The sequence below is a fragment of the Typha angustifolia genome, chromosome 13 (genome assembly GCF_048772165.1).
Source record: "Typha angustifolia cultivar Huaian chromosome 13, ASM4877216v1, whole genome shotgun sequence".
NCBI lineage: Eukaryota > Viridiplantae > Streptophyta > Magnoliopsida > Poales > Typhaceae > Typha > Typha angustifolia.
The window spans coordinates 11,013,766-11,030,228 of record NC_133251.1 but is presented as its reverse complement, the minus strand read 5'-3'; the positions used below and the strand labels follow the sequence as shown (position 1 = coordinate 11,030,228).

Sequence of the window (16,463 nt, the reverse complement as noted above, 5' to 3'; positions counted from 1 at the left end):
TATTTTCTTGGAAGCTTCCAATGATGTTGTAATCCCCTTACCTACTATGATCTCATTCACAAATTAAAGATCTATTTCAAAGCATAAGTCTAAGTATGTTATCCAAATTAAGATCTTCACAAGCACTCTAAATTATGAAATACTAAAATCAAGCAAATCCCTTTGGTTGTTTGATCAATCAAACTATTTGTGGAGTTTCTAATAATGAGATGCCAGGATTTAACTTGGTTTTGGTATTGAAATATATACTTTGCTGTCAATATCAATATTTTGTACCTAATCTCTGTCTATTTTTATCTAGAGATTTTTGCATAGCAGCTAATAAAAGCTATTTTAATATCACAATTGTCATTGTATACTTTAAAAATATCATAATTATCGTTGAAATCATTATGCTTTTCGAAAAAATACTACTTCATTACTTAATAAACATTGGGGCAAATATATATAAAGGATTTTTTTAACATACTTTTCACTAATTATTTTTTTTTCAAGTATTATAATTGCCACTAGATTTTTAAAATAAAGGAAATTATATTTTACCCTCACGTGATAAGACATAATAGTTTTATTTGTGTCACTTTAACTCCTTATTGTTATATTCATATGAAAACTATTATATTTTTTTTATTATACTTTAATAATTTATATCTCAAATTTAAAGTCATAGATAATTGAATAAGCTCCCTAACGCATCTAAAATAATACCGATTAGATTTCAAATGATAAATATGTTAGCGAAAAATAGCATGTCAAAAGTATAGAGCGTAAATGATAAATTTTAAACATTTTGAGCGGAATTCGATAAAATCTGACTCGAATTTATGAACTTAGCGGTAGAAAAAGAGAAAAATTTAAATTTAAATGGTATAATCCTCCATAGAAGAAAAGAAATGAGTAAAAAAAAAAGAATCACAATCAAAAGCATCATAAACATGGAGGTTGAATTGGGTATGCCTATCATTCCCACAACCGTTGGCCAACTCCCATCTAATAAGTAAAAACTAGTAGTACTTAAAGTGGAGGGTTGCTAATAAATCCTACCCAAAAATAACAACCACCAAAGTCCGAATCCTTGCTCCATCAACAACGGTAGTTACTTTTCCGACCAAGCCATCATACACACCGGGTTGCACGAATTGTGTACGCTTATTCTAGTAGTCATTTCCCAGTCAGTATACGCCACGTCTCAAAGAAGAGAAAAAGCGCGGCTCCCGTTTCTTAAACTCGCTTTATATTCTCCCACTCCCTCCCGGGCGTTGCTCTCCCTCTCTCTTCTCCGCAACCCGTCTCTTCGCAAGTGAGAGAGAGAGAGAGTGATGGCTCCTGGCCCAAAGGTAGACGAGTTCGTCCCCTTCCCCGTGAAGGAGCAGTTCCCCGGCATCGACTACTGCATCACTAGCCCCCCTCCATGGCGTTCGTCACCTTCTCTCTCTACTTTCTCTCTCTACCTCACTCTTCTTTACTTAGTTTTTTCTTCCCTTTTGTCTTCTCTTGCAGACGAAGCCATGCTCTTGGGTTTCCAGCACTACTTGGTCATGCTGGGAACCACGGTCATCATTTCCACCATCTTGGTCCCCCTAATGGGTGGCGGAAATGTGAGTTTTTTTTTTTTTTTTTTTGAAAATAAATATATATCATTTTCTGTCTATTTTCGACCAATTTCGAATTGGGTCTTCCATGCTTTAATCGCAGGAGGAGAAGGCGAGGGTGATCCAAACGTTCCTCTTCGTCGCTGGGATTAATACTCTGCTGCAGGTCTTTTTTGGGACTCGGCTTCCAACTGTGATGGGGGGGTCGTTTACTTATCTTCTTCCAACCATTTCAATCATTCTCAGTAGACGCTATGCTTTCATTATCGACCCGCATGAGGTTTGAATTCGATTTCTGGGTTAATTCATTTGTTCATCTGGTTTGAGTTCGTCGGGTTGAATTCTTGTTCTTCTGTTTGAATGGTTTATTAGAGATTTGAGTATACTATGAGAGCAATTCAGGGGGCGCTTATCGCAGCCTCCTTCTTCCAGATAGTTATTGGGTTTTTTGGCCTTTGGAGAATCTTCATCAGGTTCTTCTGCCTCTATTCTCTTTAAATTGGGGATTACGAATAATAATCTGAATATTATATATATATTTTTTGTTACTAATGTGGTCCTCTTACAATTTGGTTAGGTTTCTTAGCCCACTTGCTGCAGTTCCTATTGTGATTTTATCAGCGCTCGGGCTTTTCTATATCGGATTTCCTGAAGTGAGTTATTACTAATTTACTATGAGTCTATGACTTTGATGCTTTTTTAGCATAAATTATCAACAAATAATTCTTGCAATTGCACCTATAGTTGGCAAAATGTGTGGAAGTTGGGCTTCCGGCGCTTGTTCTTTTGGTATTGTTCACACAGGTAATTGTTGTTTTCTTAAAATGATCGAGCAATTTTATTACAGTATCACTCAGATAATCTTATATGCTTGCAATTTTATGATTCACAGTATATTCCTCATATGATTACCAGCAGAAAAGTTATATTCGATCGGTATGCGGTAATAATCGTTGTTGCTATCGTGTGGCTGTATGCATATATTCTCACACTTGCCGGTGCCTATAAAGATAGGCCTCCACAGACTCAATATAGTTGCCGTACTGATCGTTCAGGACTCATTGGTGGTTCTCCCTGGTACTGCTCTGCTTCAGTTTATTATACATGCAGAAACAGCTTATGCTCTTTAGCTGTAACCTCTATGGAGACGCTATCAACACTAGTTTATATATTTTCAGCAGTTCAGTATCTATCAAGATGTTTAGAAGGATGAGTGGCATAATTTCATACAAAAAAGTTCGAACTTCAAAGACTTCAGTTTTCAGATCATAACAGTTCTCAAACATTCTCAGTTAGAACAAAAATCTCTGGTCAAAACTTATATTGGAACCATACCTTTACTATTATCTGCTCTATATTCAATAGATTTTTGCTCTGGGAATTAGGAAATAATGGGTCAATGTACTTTTGGAGAATGGCTATTGCGGCAATTAAAATTTTCTCAACTGATTAACACAGTTCCTTTTATGGATGTGAACAACAGGACTATAGTTTTAGTACAAGTGGAGAGGATGACTTTCTGCATTTTTTATAACAAAAATGGATTGTAGAGTATTTTACTACAATTCAATTACTTGTCGGATTAAAGGATGTTCGTAGAGTGTAAAATTCATGCTGGATATAGGAAAAAGAGAAATAATTTTATCTTCTACAATCTCACAGGATAAGAGTTCCCTATCCATTTCAATGGGGCCGTCCAATTTTCTTTGCAGGAGATGCTTTCGCCATGATGGCTGCTTCATTTGCATCACTTATTGAGGTTTGCATGTTGCATATATATCCTTGCTTTACTTTCTTATTCACATACATTCAGTTTTAGAACCTTGCGTAGATAAATAACATAAAGATATGCTATAACTTATGTTTCCCCTTGTATGTTACTACGCTACCTACTGTGCAATATTCGTATAAATTCTTTCGTAACTATGTTAATTTGAGTTGCAATTTATATAATGTTTGTTTTGCAAAAGCTTGTGCAAATATGTTAATTATTTCTTAATTATGTTGTTTTGTCAACATTTTCCTAATTGGCAGTTGCTAAAGCAACTACGACAAAAGGGATATAGTGATATATCAGGGATAAACTTTTCCTTCTCTAGTTATATTTGGTAGTCTTCATGTCTCTTCTTAAGGAGGAACCGTTCTTTTGAAATGAGTTTTCAATTGTGCTGCTAGTGCTGTTGTAATATATCAGAAGCAGTTGAACACAAATGTTGCATTTTTGTCCTTCGTATCTTTCTTGCTTTTCATATATGTTGACAATACCACAGGCAGCACAAAACCTGTTTGTACTCTCAAACCTTCTGCAGATATTTTGATTACCTGCTGTATGAATAAGGATGGCCTTTATAAAACAAACTGAGCTCTGTATAAAACTCAAAAAGATGATAGTTTTGTTAACATATTTAGTTCTCGGTTTCAAGCACAATGATATCACATTATCATTGGGTATATGTTATAGACCAGATCTGGAACGAGTCTTCCGTAGGATGATTATAAAAATATAGATGGAGGTAGCCTCGTGAGATAGGGTTCTAATAGCTCTGGTTTCACCTAAATCGGAGGTCGGGATAAAAAGATAAAAATAAAATAGTGAAGATAGATCAGGGAGGGCAGAATGGTAATTTTCATCTAAACTTAGATTTTTCTCAATGATCATTATCAACTCATGTCCACCCCTATTTATAGAAGTAAAATTCCTAGCTGATCGGATTCACATGCGAATTATTCGATTTATTTGAAATTTAAAACAGAAAAATAAAGCTAAGTAACTAATTTAACTCAATTCGACGTAACCCATGTAGTCGAATCTTAACAATATATTATTAATGTGATGCACTGTTCTGTTCAACCTCCATTTTTTGAAAAAGACTGACGTTTCTTGTTTCCCGAACATGCTAAATTCATTTAGATTGCTTGGTCTGCGAGCTTTTCTGGTAATTTATTATGTTAACGAGAGAAATAGGACATATAAAAGTCTAGAGGAACAATGGTACTGAAGATAGATTAAAGTTTGTTTTCACTTTTGCAAAGATTACTTTAGATTAGCATTAAGAGATTAAGAATCTTAACTGGTTATTGACAAGTGACAACAATGAGAGCGACCGAGTAATATCAGTTCAACTTTGCACTTCTTTGAAGGAGATTAGTGCAGTCACGTATTCATAGTAAGATTCTGTCTCTTCTGAAGTTTGAGATAAGGAGCAGGATTCTGGGGCATACTACGATTGAATAGTTGGAGAGTAATATCTCTGTTCGTTCATGCTACTTGGCATCCAGGGTTGCATATGATCTGACTGTATTTCTTTAGCAGAAATGAAACCTTTAATTAATATCTCATGCCTATTGTACTGGTCAGAATTACAAGAGCAAGCCAAGAAGGCAGAAGCAATGATGAAAATTTTGAAAAAAAGAGTCCTGCAGTATAGTTTCATGTACTTTCATCACTGCGGAGCTTAGACTATCTATTCCACAAAGAAAAAGGTGGGCAAGGAGATAAACAAATATCATTTAAGAAAAGTTTACGTATCAGTACTGCATTTTGGAGTTCGGACTATCATTGATGGAGGAAGAACAAACACTTGATATCTCCAGATATAGTAGAGTAAGTTAGTTTGAAGATGGAAACAAACACTTGGCCATTCACACTAACTGGTTTTGCATAATGACGATGAGATATTTGGTTTAGGTTCTCCTGGAAGAAGATTAAACAGAAGGTTCATCATTATGTACCTATTGAAGCTTTAGATTTCACTTGGGTGCCCTAATAATTTAGGGTCTGTTTGGTTTGAGTTTAGGGTAATATAATTCAGTAACCGAATATCTTTTCATCTTTTTTATACTTAACAAAGTTCACTCTTCAAAAAATCAAGACTAAGAAATAAGACCAACTAATCAAGTTTAGGACTAGCCTTAGACCGAACAAGCCCTTATTGCTTCTCCGGATCCTATCTATTTCTTTCCAACAATAAGTTTTTGTCTTTCGATTTGTGAAGCTAGGGCCATCTCTATCGAGAAGCTGAAGCTTCTGATGGAAGACAAACCATGTAATAGAGATAGATTATTAGGACCATACCGAGAGTTAATTTCAGCTTGAAGGCTAGTTGCATGTGTATCATGAAAAGCTGATGCAATGCAGATAGCTGAATCTACAATCTCTAAGCTTTGGATTGGTGGTTGGACATCAATAGGCATATATATTTTATGAGGCCGTAAAAGCCCCCTTTCTCTCTATTGTTTCTCTTGTCGGAAGATTGCCTTGATTGTGAGGACAAAACAAAACTAGATTATAGACAAGGATCCAATACTGATTGTATAGTTTTTTCCTTTTTTTTCTAAATCTGAATCATTTTGCTTTGAGTCCAGATTTGTGTCGTAACGTACTAATTTATTGAGATGTGAACTTCCCTGGATCCAGTTTAGGCCTGATGGCCTTATCTGTGCATCATTCCAAGGCTAGTTTGGCTAATGTGACATTTGTTGCTAGGGAATCTTATAGAATTATAGTTTCCTAATATGAGAAATCATTGTTATTTGTCTCTGTTAGGACTATTAAGGAGGATTGCAATTTTATTTTCTTAGAAAGATTCTTGGTTCCCAGTCAACAGGCACTCTGATTGCTGTGTCAAGATTTGCAAGTGCTACATTTGTACCTCCTTCCATTTTCAGCCGGGGAATAGGCTGGCAGGTGAAACAATGTCTGCAAATTGATTACTGATATTCTCTTTGAAATTGTATATGGTATTGCTTATAAGGATGTTTGAATTTCAGGGAATAGCTCTTTTGTTGGATGGGATGTTTGGTACTGCAAATGGCTCAGCACCATCAGTGTAATTAGTTGATTCTCTTGGAATTTAGGGAATAAGCAGTCCAATGATAAAATCTATTACCTAATTGGCGTGTTGCTTCAACAGTGAGAATGCAGGTCTATTGGCTTTGACACGAGTAGGAAGTCGACGAGTTATTAAGATTTCAGCTGGTTTTATGCTGTTCTTCTCAGTATTAGGTAAAACCTTGTATATATTGTCATCAAATTAGCATGATGTTTTTGGAATACTCTTGACATGCTGGTACTAATAATACACAGGAAAGTTTGGGGCAGTCCTTGCTTCTATTCCATTGTCAATAGTTGCTGCTTTGTACTGCATACTCTTTGCCTATGCTGGTATATCTTTTGTTCTTACCTATTCAGTCATTTTATTCCTCTAATTCAAGCATTTATTGTACAACTTGTTTGCTTTTCATTAATTAGACCCAATTGGTTGGTTTACCACAGATGCATGCATGATTTTTGTTTGATTATTATTCTGAACAGGCCCATGTGTTACTTGCTCTGTCTCAGTCACAGTGATGCTAATTAATTGCCCTTATGCTGATCTCCATGCAATAAAAGGCTTGACCCTGTATGCCTTGTTAAAGTTAATGTTTTCATATTGTGGAGCCTGGACTACTTGGCATCAAGTTATTTCACCATTTTGCAATTTGCAGTAGACTAGTAGCCCCACAAAATTTGTTTCTGATTTTCTGTCTTACTCATTGAATTCAATGTTTAAAACTTCTTTGAAGCACAGGAATCAAAAGATGGTGAGTTCTTTTTCACTTTGTACTAGCTATTTATTACTCGTAGCATTGAGCTTATCCATAAGAAAGCAAAACATTAAAAGCAGCATAAATGAAAGATATCTTATCATTCCTTAATTACTCAATTCCCTGTTACACTTTCCTTCAAATTTTATCTCTCTTTGATCTAACAATTACCTATGTTTTTCATGGCAAGCAGCTTCTGCAGGTCTTGGTTTCCTTCAGTTCTGCAACCTTAACAGTCTGAGGAATAAGTTCATATTAGGATTCTCTTTGTTTATGGGCTTGTCGATTCCACAGTATTTCAGGGAATACGAATTAGTAGCTGGTTACGGCCCAGTGCACACTCGTTCTAGAGCGGTATGTGTATTCTGATCATTCCAGAAGTCTCAATATAATTTAGGTTGATTTATGGCCTCAATAACCATACTCGCATTCGCTTTTGCAGTTCAATGATATTGTCAATGTGATATTCTCGTCGCCCGCAACTGTGGCGGCTATAATTGCTTATTCCTTGGATAACTCTCACCTTTACTGGCAATCTTCTGTAAGGAGAGATAGTGGTTGGCATTGGTGGGACAAGTTCAGATCTTTTAGAACAGACACAAGAAGTGAAGAATTCTATGCCCTTCCATACAATCTGAGCAAGTATTTTCCTTCGCTCTAGTTGCAACAATTCAGCTCATCAGAATTTAAGTTGCACGAGTTGAATTGTGCTAAAAAGGAGAAGAATTCAAGTATAGTTATGGAAATTTTGCTGTAAATTTATATGTCGAACAGACTAAGCGCTCTTTTTTTGTTGCTTTTGAGCAACGAATTTGGTGCCAAAGTGTTTTATAACCTACTCCTGGAACAACCATTTTCCATGTATGATTGATTTATCAGCATGAAATCACCTACTAAGTCTAGAGGCGCTGATTTCTTTGTCGTCGAAAATGCCTTCGAATGTATCTTAAAGCTTATTGTGCATTCAGTAGTATTATTCTTGTTCATCTACATGTGCTGATGGATAGACTGTTACAGCTTGTACATGTGGTTCTGTTTCATGGTTAAATTATAAAAACTTGACTATATATTACATACAGATACAGCATTGCATTAATTTTCAACCTGAGGTTTAGTTCATATCAAGCAAGGTACAGGGTTTTAGATTGATTACCAGGGCAGTTGATTGTTGATATATTTATTGGGAGATAGCGAGTCAGTGAAAAATGGAGTTTGTCACACAAACTTCGAATCTGAAATCAATCCAAAATTCTGACTTATCCTCTCAATATGTTCGGCTCACCAAATACTCGCACCAAGTGAAATAGAGTTTGACATAAACATTAAAACCCTAACTTAACATAAAAGTTAAAACTATTAGGTGAATGCCCGAACAGTCTATATATATTTTTTTCTTTATTTTCTAAATGGGACTAAATCCTTACATATGATACTGAATAACATAGCCATCGAAGAACTGGTTTGGTTTTGTTATTAGGTGAACCGCTTTTCTTTTATTTTTTCTTTTTTTCCCTTTCCATCTTTTCCTTTAAAACTACTCCGTAGCCTGTAGGCTAAATTTATAATTCTAAGAATCACCTAACAAATGGAAAAATATTGTTGGAAGATTTGCTTCAAAATATAGAGGGTGTTTAAACGGCTCTATAAGCATTCAAATGTATTGGGCGAACATTATCGAGTAACATACGTGTAGGGCATTCGAGCATACAACCTAGCAAATCTGTGATGATGTGTATATATATATATAGTGAAAATTTAGAGAGCTTTAAATTCTTGATTTTGGGTTGAGAAAATTTATCCCTTATAATTTCTTTTGTTCTACATAGTGAAACCAATAGTACTTCTGTAGACCTAACTCTAGTTAGGTAAAATTACCTAAAATTTGTCTCCTTCCTTATTTTCTTTTCTTTTCTTCCTACATTTCTTGTTTTATCTCCCAACAACTCTGATGCTAAAAAAGAGTGATCTTTTACAAACTAAGTTTGTAGGCACAAGTATGGATTCTATATCCGCATTCGCATTCGAGAAGTTTTAATATGCCTAAGAAATGGATTTACACTCACGATCTCCAGCTCTGATATTATGTTAAAACTCGATCGTTAGAGAATAGTAGGTTTTATTATTTCATGCTATCTAATCTTGCTTATGGTTCTCAAACAAATGTATTAGTGACAATTGATAAAAAGTAGCTTCCTTGTAACAAAATGACAACCTTATTGATTGCAAAATGATAAAAAAAACTGAAAGAAAAGGATGAAGAAGAAAGGCAACGAACTACTGACGTCTCTTCCTGTAGATCTAGTTCTAGGCCTTTTGTCTCATTCCAAAATATTTGGATTGGTCAAGAAGATTGAAAACTTGAGAAGATTTGTTTCTTAGGCTGCAATCCATCACAAAGTGAATAAGAACAAGAGCTAGAGTTATTGGATTTTGTCAGTATCCCAACCTACACTTACATATTATATGCAGCCATGATTCATGCCAATTCACCTAATTGGGTTCCTTAAAGCACCACTCCATGATCCTCTATAATGACTACTAAATAGTTTGACCTCTTTTGCATGAATGAAAGCTATCAAGGAACTACCGAGTTTTTAACCAAACTATCTCTCTTTCAATTTCTTTTTATTTTTATTTTTTTACCAAAATATATTGCCTTTTAAATTCAATATCAAAAATGCTATATTTCAGTGCAATTGATGCTAGTATGTTTAATGTCTTCTTCTTACGTATGACACTCACCGATTTGTTCATTATTTTATGTAGGACAAAAAGAAAAATTAAGACAGACTTAGTGTAATATATTGCTGATAATATTAGTATTTTATTTCATTAATTACATATATAAATGCTGAGCTTATTGATTTAATCAATATTTATTAATAGCTAGTTTGGAGAAAAACTTGAAAACACATCTGGATTGCATTATTCTACTATATATGTAGTAGCATTTGACATAATGTGGCAGAATTTTACTTTCTCTATTGCAATTAACCTATAGATGCATCACTTATAAACCAAGGATTATTTTTAATATAATCATCACTGAAAACTTTTCTTAATGTATTTAACATGCTAAACTTTGAGAAAGAAGGCTATTTTGATCATAATAAATATATATATTTCATGAACATTCCTTCAAAATTAATCATAATATTTAAATTTTTCGAAAGAGGTAGCCTAACGATTTTAGTGACAAACATGAAATATAATATATATAAATATAATGAACAACTATGATATTAATTAAGTGCATATGCTTTTGAAATGTTGCTTGTGAAAGCTTCATAATGAGTAACATTAATTATAAATGTCAATTAGAGATTACTCAGCCATAGAGTTTAACATTCTCTTTCACTCTCTCTCACTTATTCTGAAAACAATGTTTGCCAATGACAGGAAAACCCTAACCTCCTTCCCATTTTAATACACCCTTTGGTTAGAGATGTACATATCCTTTTGGCTTCTCTCGTTACTAAGAAGAGAGCAAACTTAATGAATGAGAAAGACCTCCAACTCCCATAAACTATGTCTCCCCATTCTCCTTTTGGCTTTGTACTACATAATTGCCTTTTAAAATAGCATACTTAGCATTATATTATTTCAAAATTATCACTATGATTAGTATTTAATAAAATATTCCTAACAGATTCTTATTAGAGTTAACAAATATACATATATAATTAACTAAAATATTATTCTTTTTTTGAAGTATAGATTGTAAAATATTTATTCACAATTTTATTATACAAGTGATGTTGGATAAATTGTTGAATAACTTTTATACTATTTAAAATATTTTATATAAGGGAAATTTTTTTAAAATCTAAGTTTAGTTTAAAATATGATTATTTATTTAGCAAACAAAATGGTATTTTTAAAAGTGCCCGTATATAACACCCTGATTTTTAATGAAATTATAGTTTACGACCTATATTTTTATTATTTACATATCGAGCCCATGATTTAGCAAATATATATAGAAATAAAATATTTTGTTAAGTAGAAGTATATTATTTTTGAAATGACTAAATTGCCCGTAGTATGACTTAGTTGAGAGTATTTTTATAATTTTTTTAGTACAGTTAATTTAACCCAGATATTGGTTAAGTTTAACTAACAGATCTAAATCATAGAGCTCGATTTACAAACAGTAAAAATGTAGGGTGTAAATTATGATCTTGTTAAAATACCGGGCATTATATTTTTCCTATTTTAATATTTAAAATATCCCTTCTCTTTTTAGCATGAAATTAAAGATGTCAATTTGATTGATAGAAACAATACAACAATCCTTATGAGGAGTCAATTTGGAGTCCCCCCTCTCTCTCTCTCTCCTCTCATATTAATTTCATGACTTGAATGAAGTATTTCTCTCTACATAAGAATCCAAAAGATGATGCTAACTACTACTATAAATAAAAAATCACGAATTTTTCTCTTTTTCTTTTTAAATTTAAAAATACACCAATATAGGTGGATATGTTCAAATATGTACATATAGCAACACTTTATTCATCAAACTTCTTTCTGATCCCTTGCTGACAATAAATAAGGAAGATTTTAATTAATGACGAACATACCAAATAAAAGCAACAGATTTTGATAGTGGATTAATTCAAGTTTGCAAAAATGACACTAGTGCAGGTTTTGCAAATAGCCCACCATTTAATGATTATGTTATGTCTTAAGCCCTCGTATTAAGCATACGTGCACATACCCATTTTATGTTTGTGGTTGTGACCTGGTGATCTTTTATGATAGGAGAATATGTGTACTATATATATATATTGAGGGCTTATATGAATACACTTGAAATTCTAAAACCCTTGGCATTAGTTTCTAACATCTTGCTTATTAAAATATTAATGCAAAATAATAATAATAATAATAATAACTAAATAAATAAGCGGAAGCGAACGCCAAGTTCTTTAATGTAGAAAAATCTAAAATGAATAGAAAAATCACGGATCCAAACTTAAATCAAAATAAATTACTAAGATGCACTTATAGACACCCATCAATCTCTATGATTCTACTTAAAAAATTTCTTACTCATTAGATACTAAGACTTTCTATAATTTTGGATTGATTCTCAATCTCTATGACTCTCGAAATTAAAATAATCGCTTCAGAAACCCTCGAGATGATGTCCTCGATGATCAAGAACTTAGTCATATAGATTGAAGATTGAAGTATATTCCATCTGAGAAAGTTAAGTTGTTTAAGTTTTTTGATTGAATTGAATATCTAAGATCTATCCCAAAGCCTTTTTTTTTTTTTATCTAGATTAGGACTTCCCCGGCTCCTTAACAAAGCTCAAATATCTATCCTAAGGTAAGAGAACAAATCTAATTTGCTTAAAGTTTACCTATATTCTATGGTTTTTCTTATATGCCATATAGGATTATTATCACTAATTTTCATATGGCCCATCATTTTATAATTAAAATAAAACTCTGACAATAAGAGAAGTAAGACATTAAATATAATTTAAATTTTAATATTTATCTCAACTCAAATATATTTTCACATGTAGATTAGTAATCACAAAATCAAATAGTCGAGTCAAATTAGTTATTTAGATTTATTTATTATTTTAAATTTAAATAAAGCGGATGTAAGTCAAAAAGGCAGATTGGATCCGACACACTATGATTTTACTCCTATAAATATGAAATGTCATGGGTTAATTATTAGGTGTAGATATCTTTACTTCTGTCCCGTTTTAACTTTTTCTCACTATTTTATTTTTATCTTTTCATCCTAATTTTAAAATCACATGAAACTAAAATAATAGATACGTAACTTGTAGGGCTATCACTTACATAAATCTCAGAATTTTTTTTATATCGAATCGGTCCAGACGTGGTTTGCAACAATAAGATAAAATATTATAACACATCATAATAATTAAAATAATATCATTACACCATACATTATACCTATTTTGTGATTCATAGTCCGTATTTGATGATTTTGTAATCCAACCCCTTATTTTTCTTTATAATTCTCGTTTAACATTGTGACATTATTTTGACTAACTTATATCAATTAACTAAAATACCCTTACCACTATTTTTCCTCTTCTCTACTCCTCCTTTCAAAAAGGCACAAGTTTATAGATATTTATAAATTCTTTTATATGTTATAATGAATATTATTTTGTTGGTACCGTTTAAATTAATGAAGGATGTTAAATATGAATTATAAGGAAAACAGTAAAGGTTGGGCTATAATAACCTCAAAGTCGGGTTGTGAATCATAAAATAGATCAAATGTAACGTGTGATTTATAAAATTTTCTAAAATTAAAAAAAATGTGACTTTATATGAAATCCATGGATAATATTAAGAGAACTAATAATAAAGCCCCGACTACAATGTATTATTTTTCAAAATATTAAAAAATAATTAGAGTTCGACCGATTATAATCTAAAAATTAGAGTGAGTATTATTCTCCAACATTTTTTTTTTCTCTTTACATTTACATGGGTAAGATGTTAGGTAAGAATATTGTGATAATCCTCTAGTGTAGTTAGCTTAATTTAGAAATTTAATTAAATTCAGTTAACCAAACAAATATTTGAGCAAAAAAGCTATTAGAAAAAATTAGTAGAAAAGATGTAAGGTGTAACGTAAATCGAGAATAAGTGAAAAAATGAACAGTGATAAGTGCAAATTTCTCTTTAGACAAGCATAAAAAACAGTGCGGATAAAGCTACTTTATTATCCCCCCCCCCCCCCCCCCCCCCCCAACTCTTCCTAAAAACACAGCTTTTATTCAAATAATTTTGGAAATTTCCTTCCGTCACTTGAGCGGTCGATCGATGCGGATTGCCGAGTTATAAATAAGGTCAAAGGATGGGATAGCAACCCCAACCCCTTAACTCCTCCCTTCCCTCGATATCCCAATCTCTCCTCAACTTATTCTTCAACTTATCCTCCCCCTATCCCGACCCCGAAATAGAAGCATTTCCACCTCCCAGAAACTAATCACAGCCGTGCATTTGTCATCGAGATATGGGGAATTGCCAAGCGGCGGAGGCGGCCACGGTGGTGATCCAACACCCGGGAGGTAAGGTAGAGAGGGTATATCGGTCTTTAAGCGCCAGCCACGTCATGACGGCCAACCCCGGCCACTACGTCGCGGTTATCATCACCTCCTCTTCCGGTAACGGCGGCGGCGGCGGCGCACCGGTGAAGCACCTTAAGCTGCTCCGCCCGGACGACACCCTCCTCATCGGCCAAGTCTACCGCCTCGTCAGCTTCGAAGGTTGGATTCCCCGCTCCACGTTATTATTATTATTATTTTTTTCCTTTTTTTTGCCGATTTATATTTTCTCTTTTCTTCTGTTATATCTAATGGACGACGGAGATTTCATCAGAGGTGCTTAGAGAGTTCTCGTCGAAGCGCCACGTCAGGCTGAGTCGCTTGCTCGTCAAGCCCAAGGTGAAGTCCGCATCCAGAAGAGCCCGTGGAGATCCTGCGCCGGATTCCGTGAGCTCGCCAGTGACGGTATCGAACTGTAATTCATATCACTTTTAGGGGTATATTTGGTAATTTCTCTAGGAAATTTGCATACGACATCCTAAAACACTCACCATGATTCATATTAAAAATAAAGCAACAATTATATTTAGACCCCCCCAAAATATCGTAATTTGTCATATACTATTTTTTTTAATTTTTTTTAACACAGTCTCTCTAAACTATTTAAAATATTAATACAGAAAACAAACCAAGGTATTCTCTTAATATATAAGGGTATTTTGGTAAATTAGATTGTTTTTTCTTTCTTATGTAATATGTTATGTAACTAATCATATAATTTACAATCGACAATTTATAAATAAAGAAGGTAACAAAATTTTAATGTCAATAGTTCATAGGGTTTATATGTTATCAAATATATATATATATAGTCTAAGTGTAATTAATCTTATAAAAAGAAACTATTTTGTTTAACAGCAGAAGTTGAGTTGAGTTCAAATTGATTGAGTGCAGGATCTAACTGTTAAGACGAAGGCGAAGGCGAAGGCGAAGGCGAAGGAGGAGAGGGAGGTGGAGGCGGAGGCGAACGAGTCGTCGGTGGAGTTGGATGAGTTGGACTCGGTGGTGCAAGAAATGGACAGCAGTAGTAGTAATAGAAGGGCGGCTTCACGTCGCTATTGGAAGCCTGCCTTGCAGAGTATAGCAGAAGGAGCCGGTGGTTGATGAGTCGAGCTCAAACTACTTTAAACGCCAATTTAATTAACTGCTAGTTGAGTATATATATCTATATATATGTCGACGTTATTAAGTCAAGTCTCGTGGTTCATTAAATAGTGTGTTAATAGCGGTATTGTTGGTTTCACTGTGTTGTTGATAAGATATATGTGATATGCTGCATGGTTGCCTCGTGTTTAAAGAAGTCGTACATTTTTGCATTAATCTCGTATATTACGTTGCTTAGTGTGGAGAATTAGTATTAGCTAGAGAAGAGATTGGATTAGTGGACATTGGAATTGTCAATAGCTAGCAGATCGTGTGATTGATAGATGGACAGGTTTGATTATGATATAGATATAACGTCTTGTTAATTGTTAGATTTAAGTCAGTGGTCAATTTCACCCGCAGATCTTCCACGTGGAAGGTACAAGAAGTGAACGACCACCAATCCATTTGTGATTATTCGCCTAACCACCACTATTTGTTAATTAATCATCCGTATACATACTTTTAGACTAATTCTACGCAAAGTAGTACGAGGATTCATGAGGAGTCCCAGGGCTGCAATCAAGAGATTAATGAATGAGTGATATAAATATAAGCCCAAAACACACACCTCTCAACACAAACTAACCTCAGCTCACTCATATTTAGCCAATATAACTTGAATTATGTATATATGATATTTATGTCAAACCTAAATCTGCTACTTATTTTATCTCTTAATAACTTCTTTTTTGTCTGTACAAGTTTCTCTAATTGATATTTAAGTAATAAAATAAGAGACTAATGAGAGGTAATTAAAATTACTTAAATAACTAAAAACTCTATAATCAATCTTTCAAATAAAAAACAAAATTGTTTAATTCATATTGTTTGGTTTCCTCAAAAAAGAACTTACTTTATGTTGCGAAAAAGTTATAGTATGGATACTGCAAATTTTGAATGGGGTAGTATCTCTCTCATTCTTCTCATTCTCCTTCTTTTTCTAACTGTATTTCATATTTAATTTATAAATTTTATAAATTAACTATAAATTTTGTAAAAAACCGTGTATTATGGTCATAGTTAAT

The 16,463-nt window shown here is 33.5% G+C and overlaps 2 protein-coding genes across 2 annotated transcripts; both read left to right on the top strand.

The window, feature by feature from the left end:
* The first annotated feature begins 1,053 nt into the window (after positions 1–1,053).
* LOC140775027 (nucleobase-ascorbate transporter LPE1-like) lies at positions 1,054–8,164 on the top strand. The gene is made up of 14 exons (XM_073118247.1): positions 1,054–1,416; positions 1,501–1,598; positions 1,696–1,872; positions 1,965–2,065; positions 2,170–2,245; positions 2,337–2,396; positions 2,485–2,669; positions 3,255–3,351; positions 6,193–6,279; positions 6,363–6,421; positions 6,506–6,597; positions 6,679–6,756; positions 7,372–7,532; positions 7,621–8,164. Exons 1-14 carry the CDS (start codon positions 1,320–1,322, stop codon positions 7,837–7,839), a joined length of 1,587 nt encoding a protein of 528 aa, XP_072974348.1. The 5' UTR covers positions 1,054–1,319; the 3' UTR covers positions 7,840–8,164.
* Positions 8,165–13,972: 5,808 nt separating this feature from the next.
* Positions 13,973–15,592, top strand: LOC140774098 (uncharacterized). The gene is made up of 3 exons (XM_073116953.1): positions 13,973–14,454; positions 14,567–14,697; positions 15,187–15,592. The coding sequence occupies exons 1-3, from the start codon at positions 14,202–14,204 to the stop codon at positions 15,394–15,396; spliced, it is 594 nt and encodes a 197-aa protein (XP_072973054.1). The 5' UTR covers positions 13,973–14,201; the 3' UTR covers positions 15,397–15,592.
* The last annotated feature ends 871 nt before the right edge of the window (positions 15,593–16,463 follow it).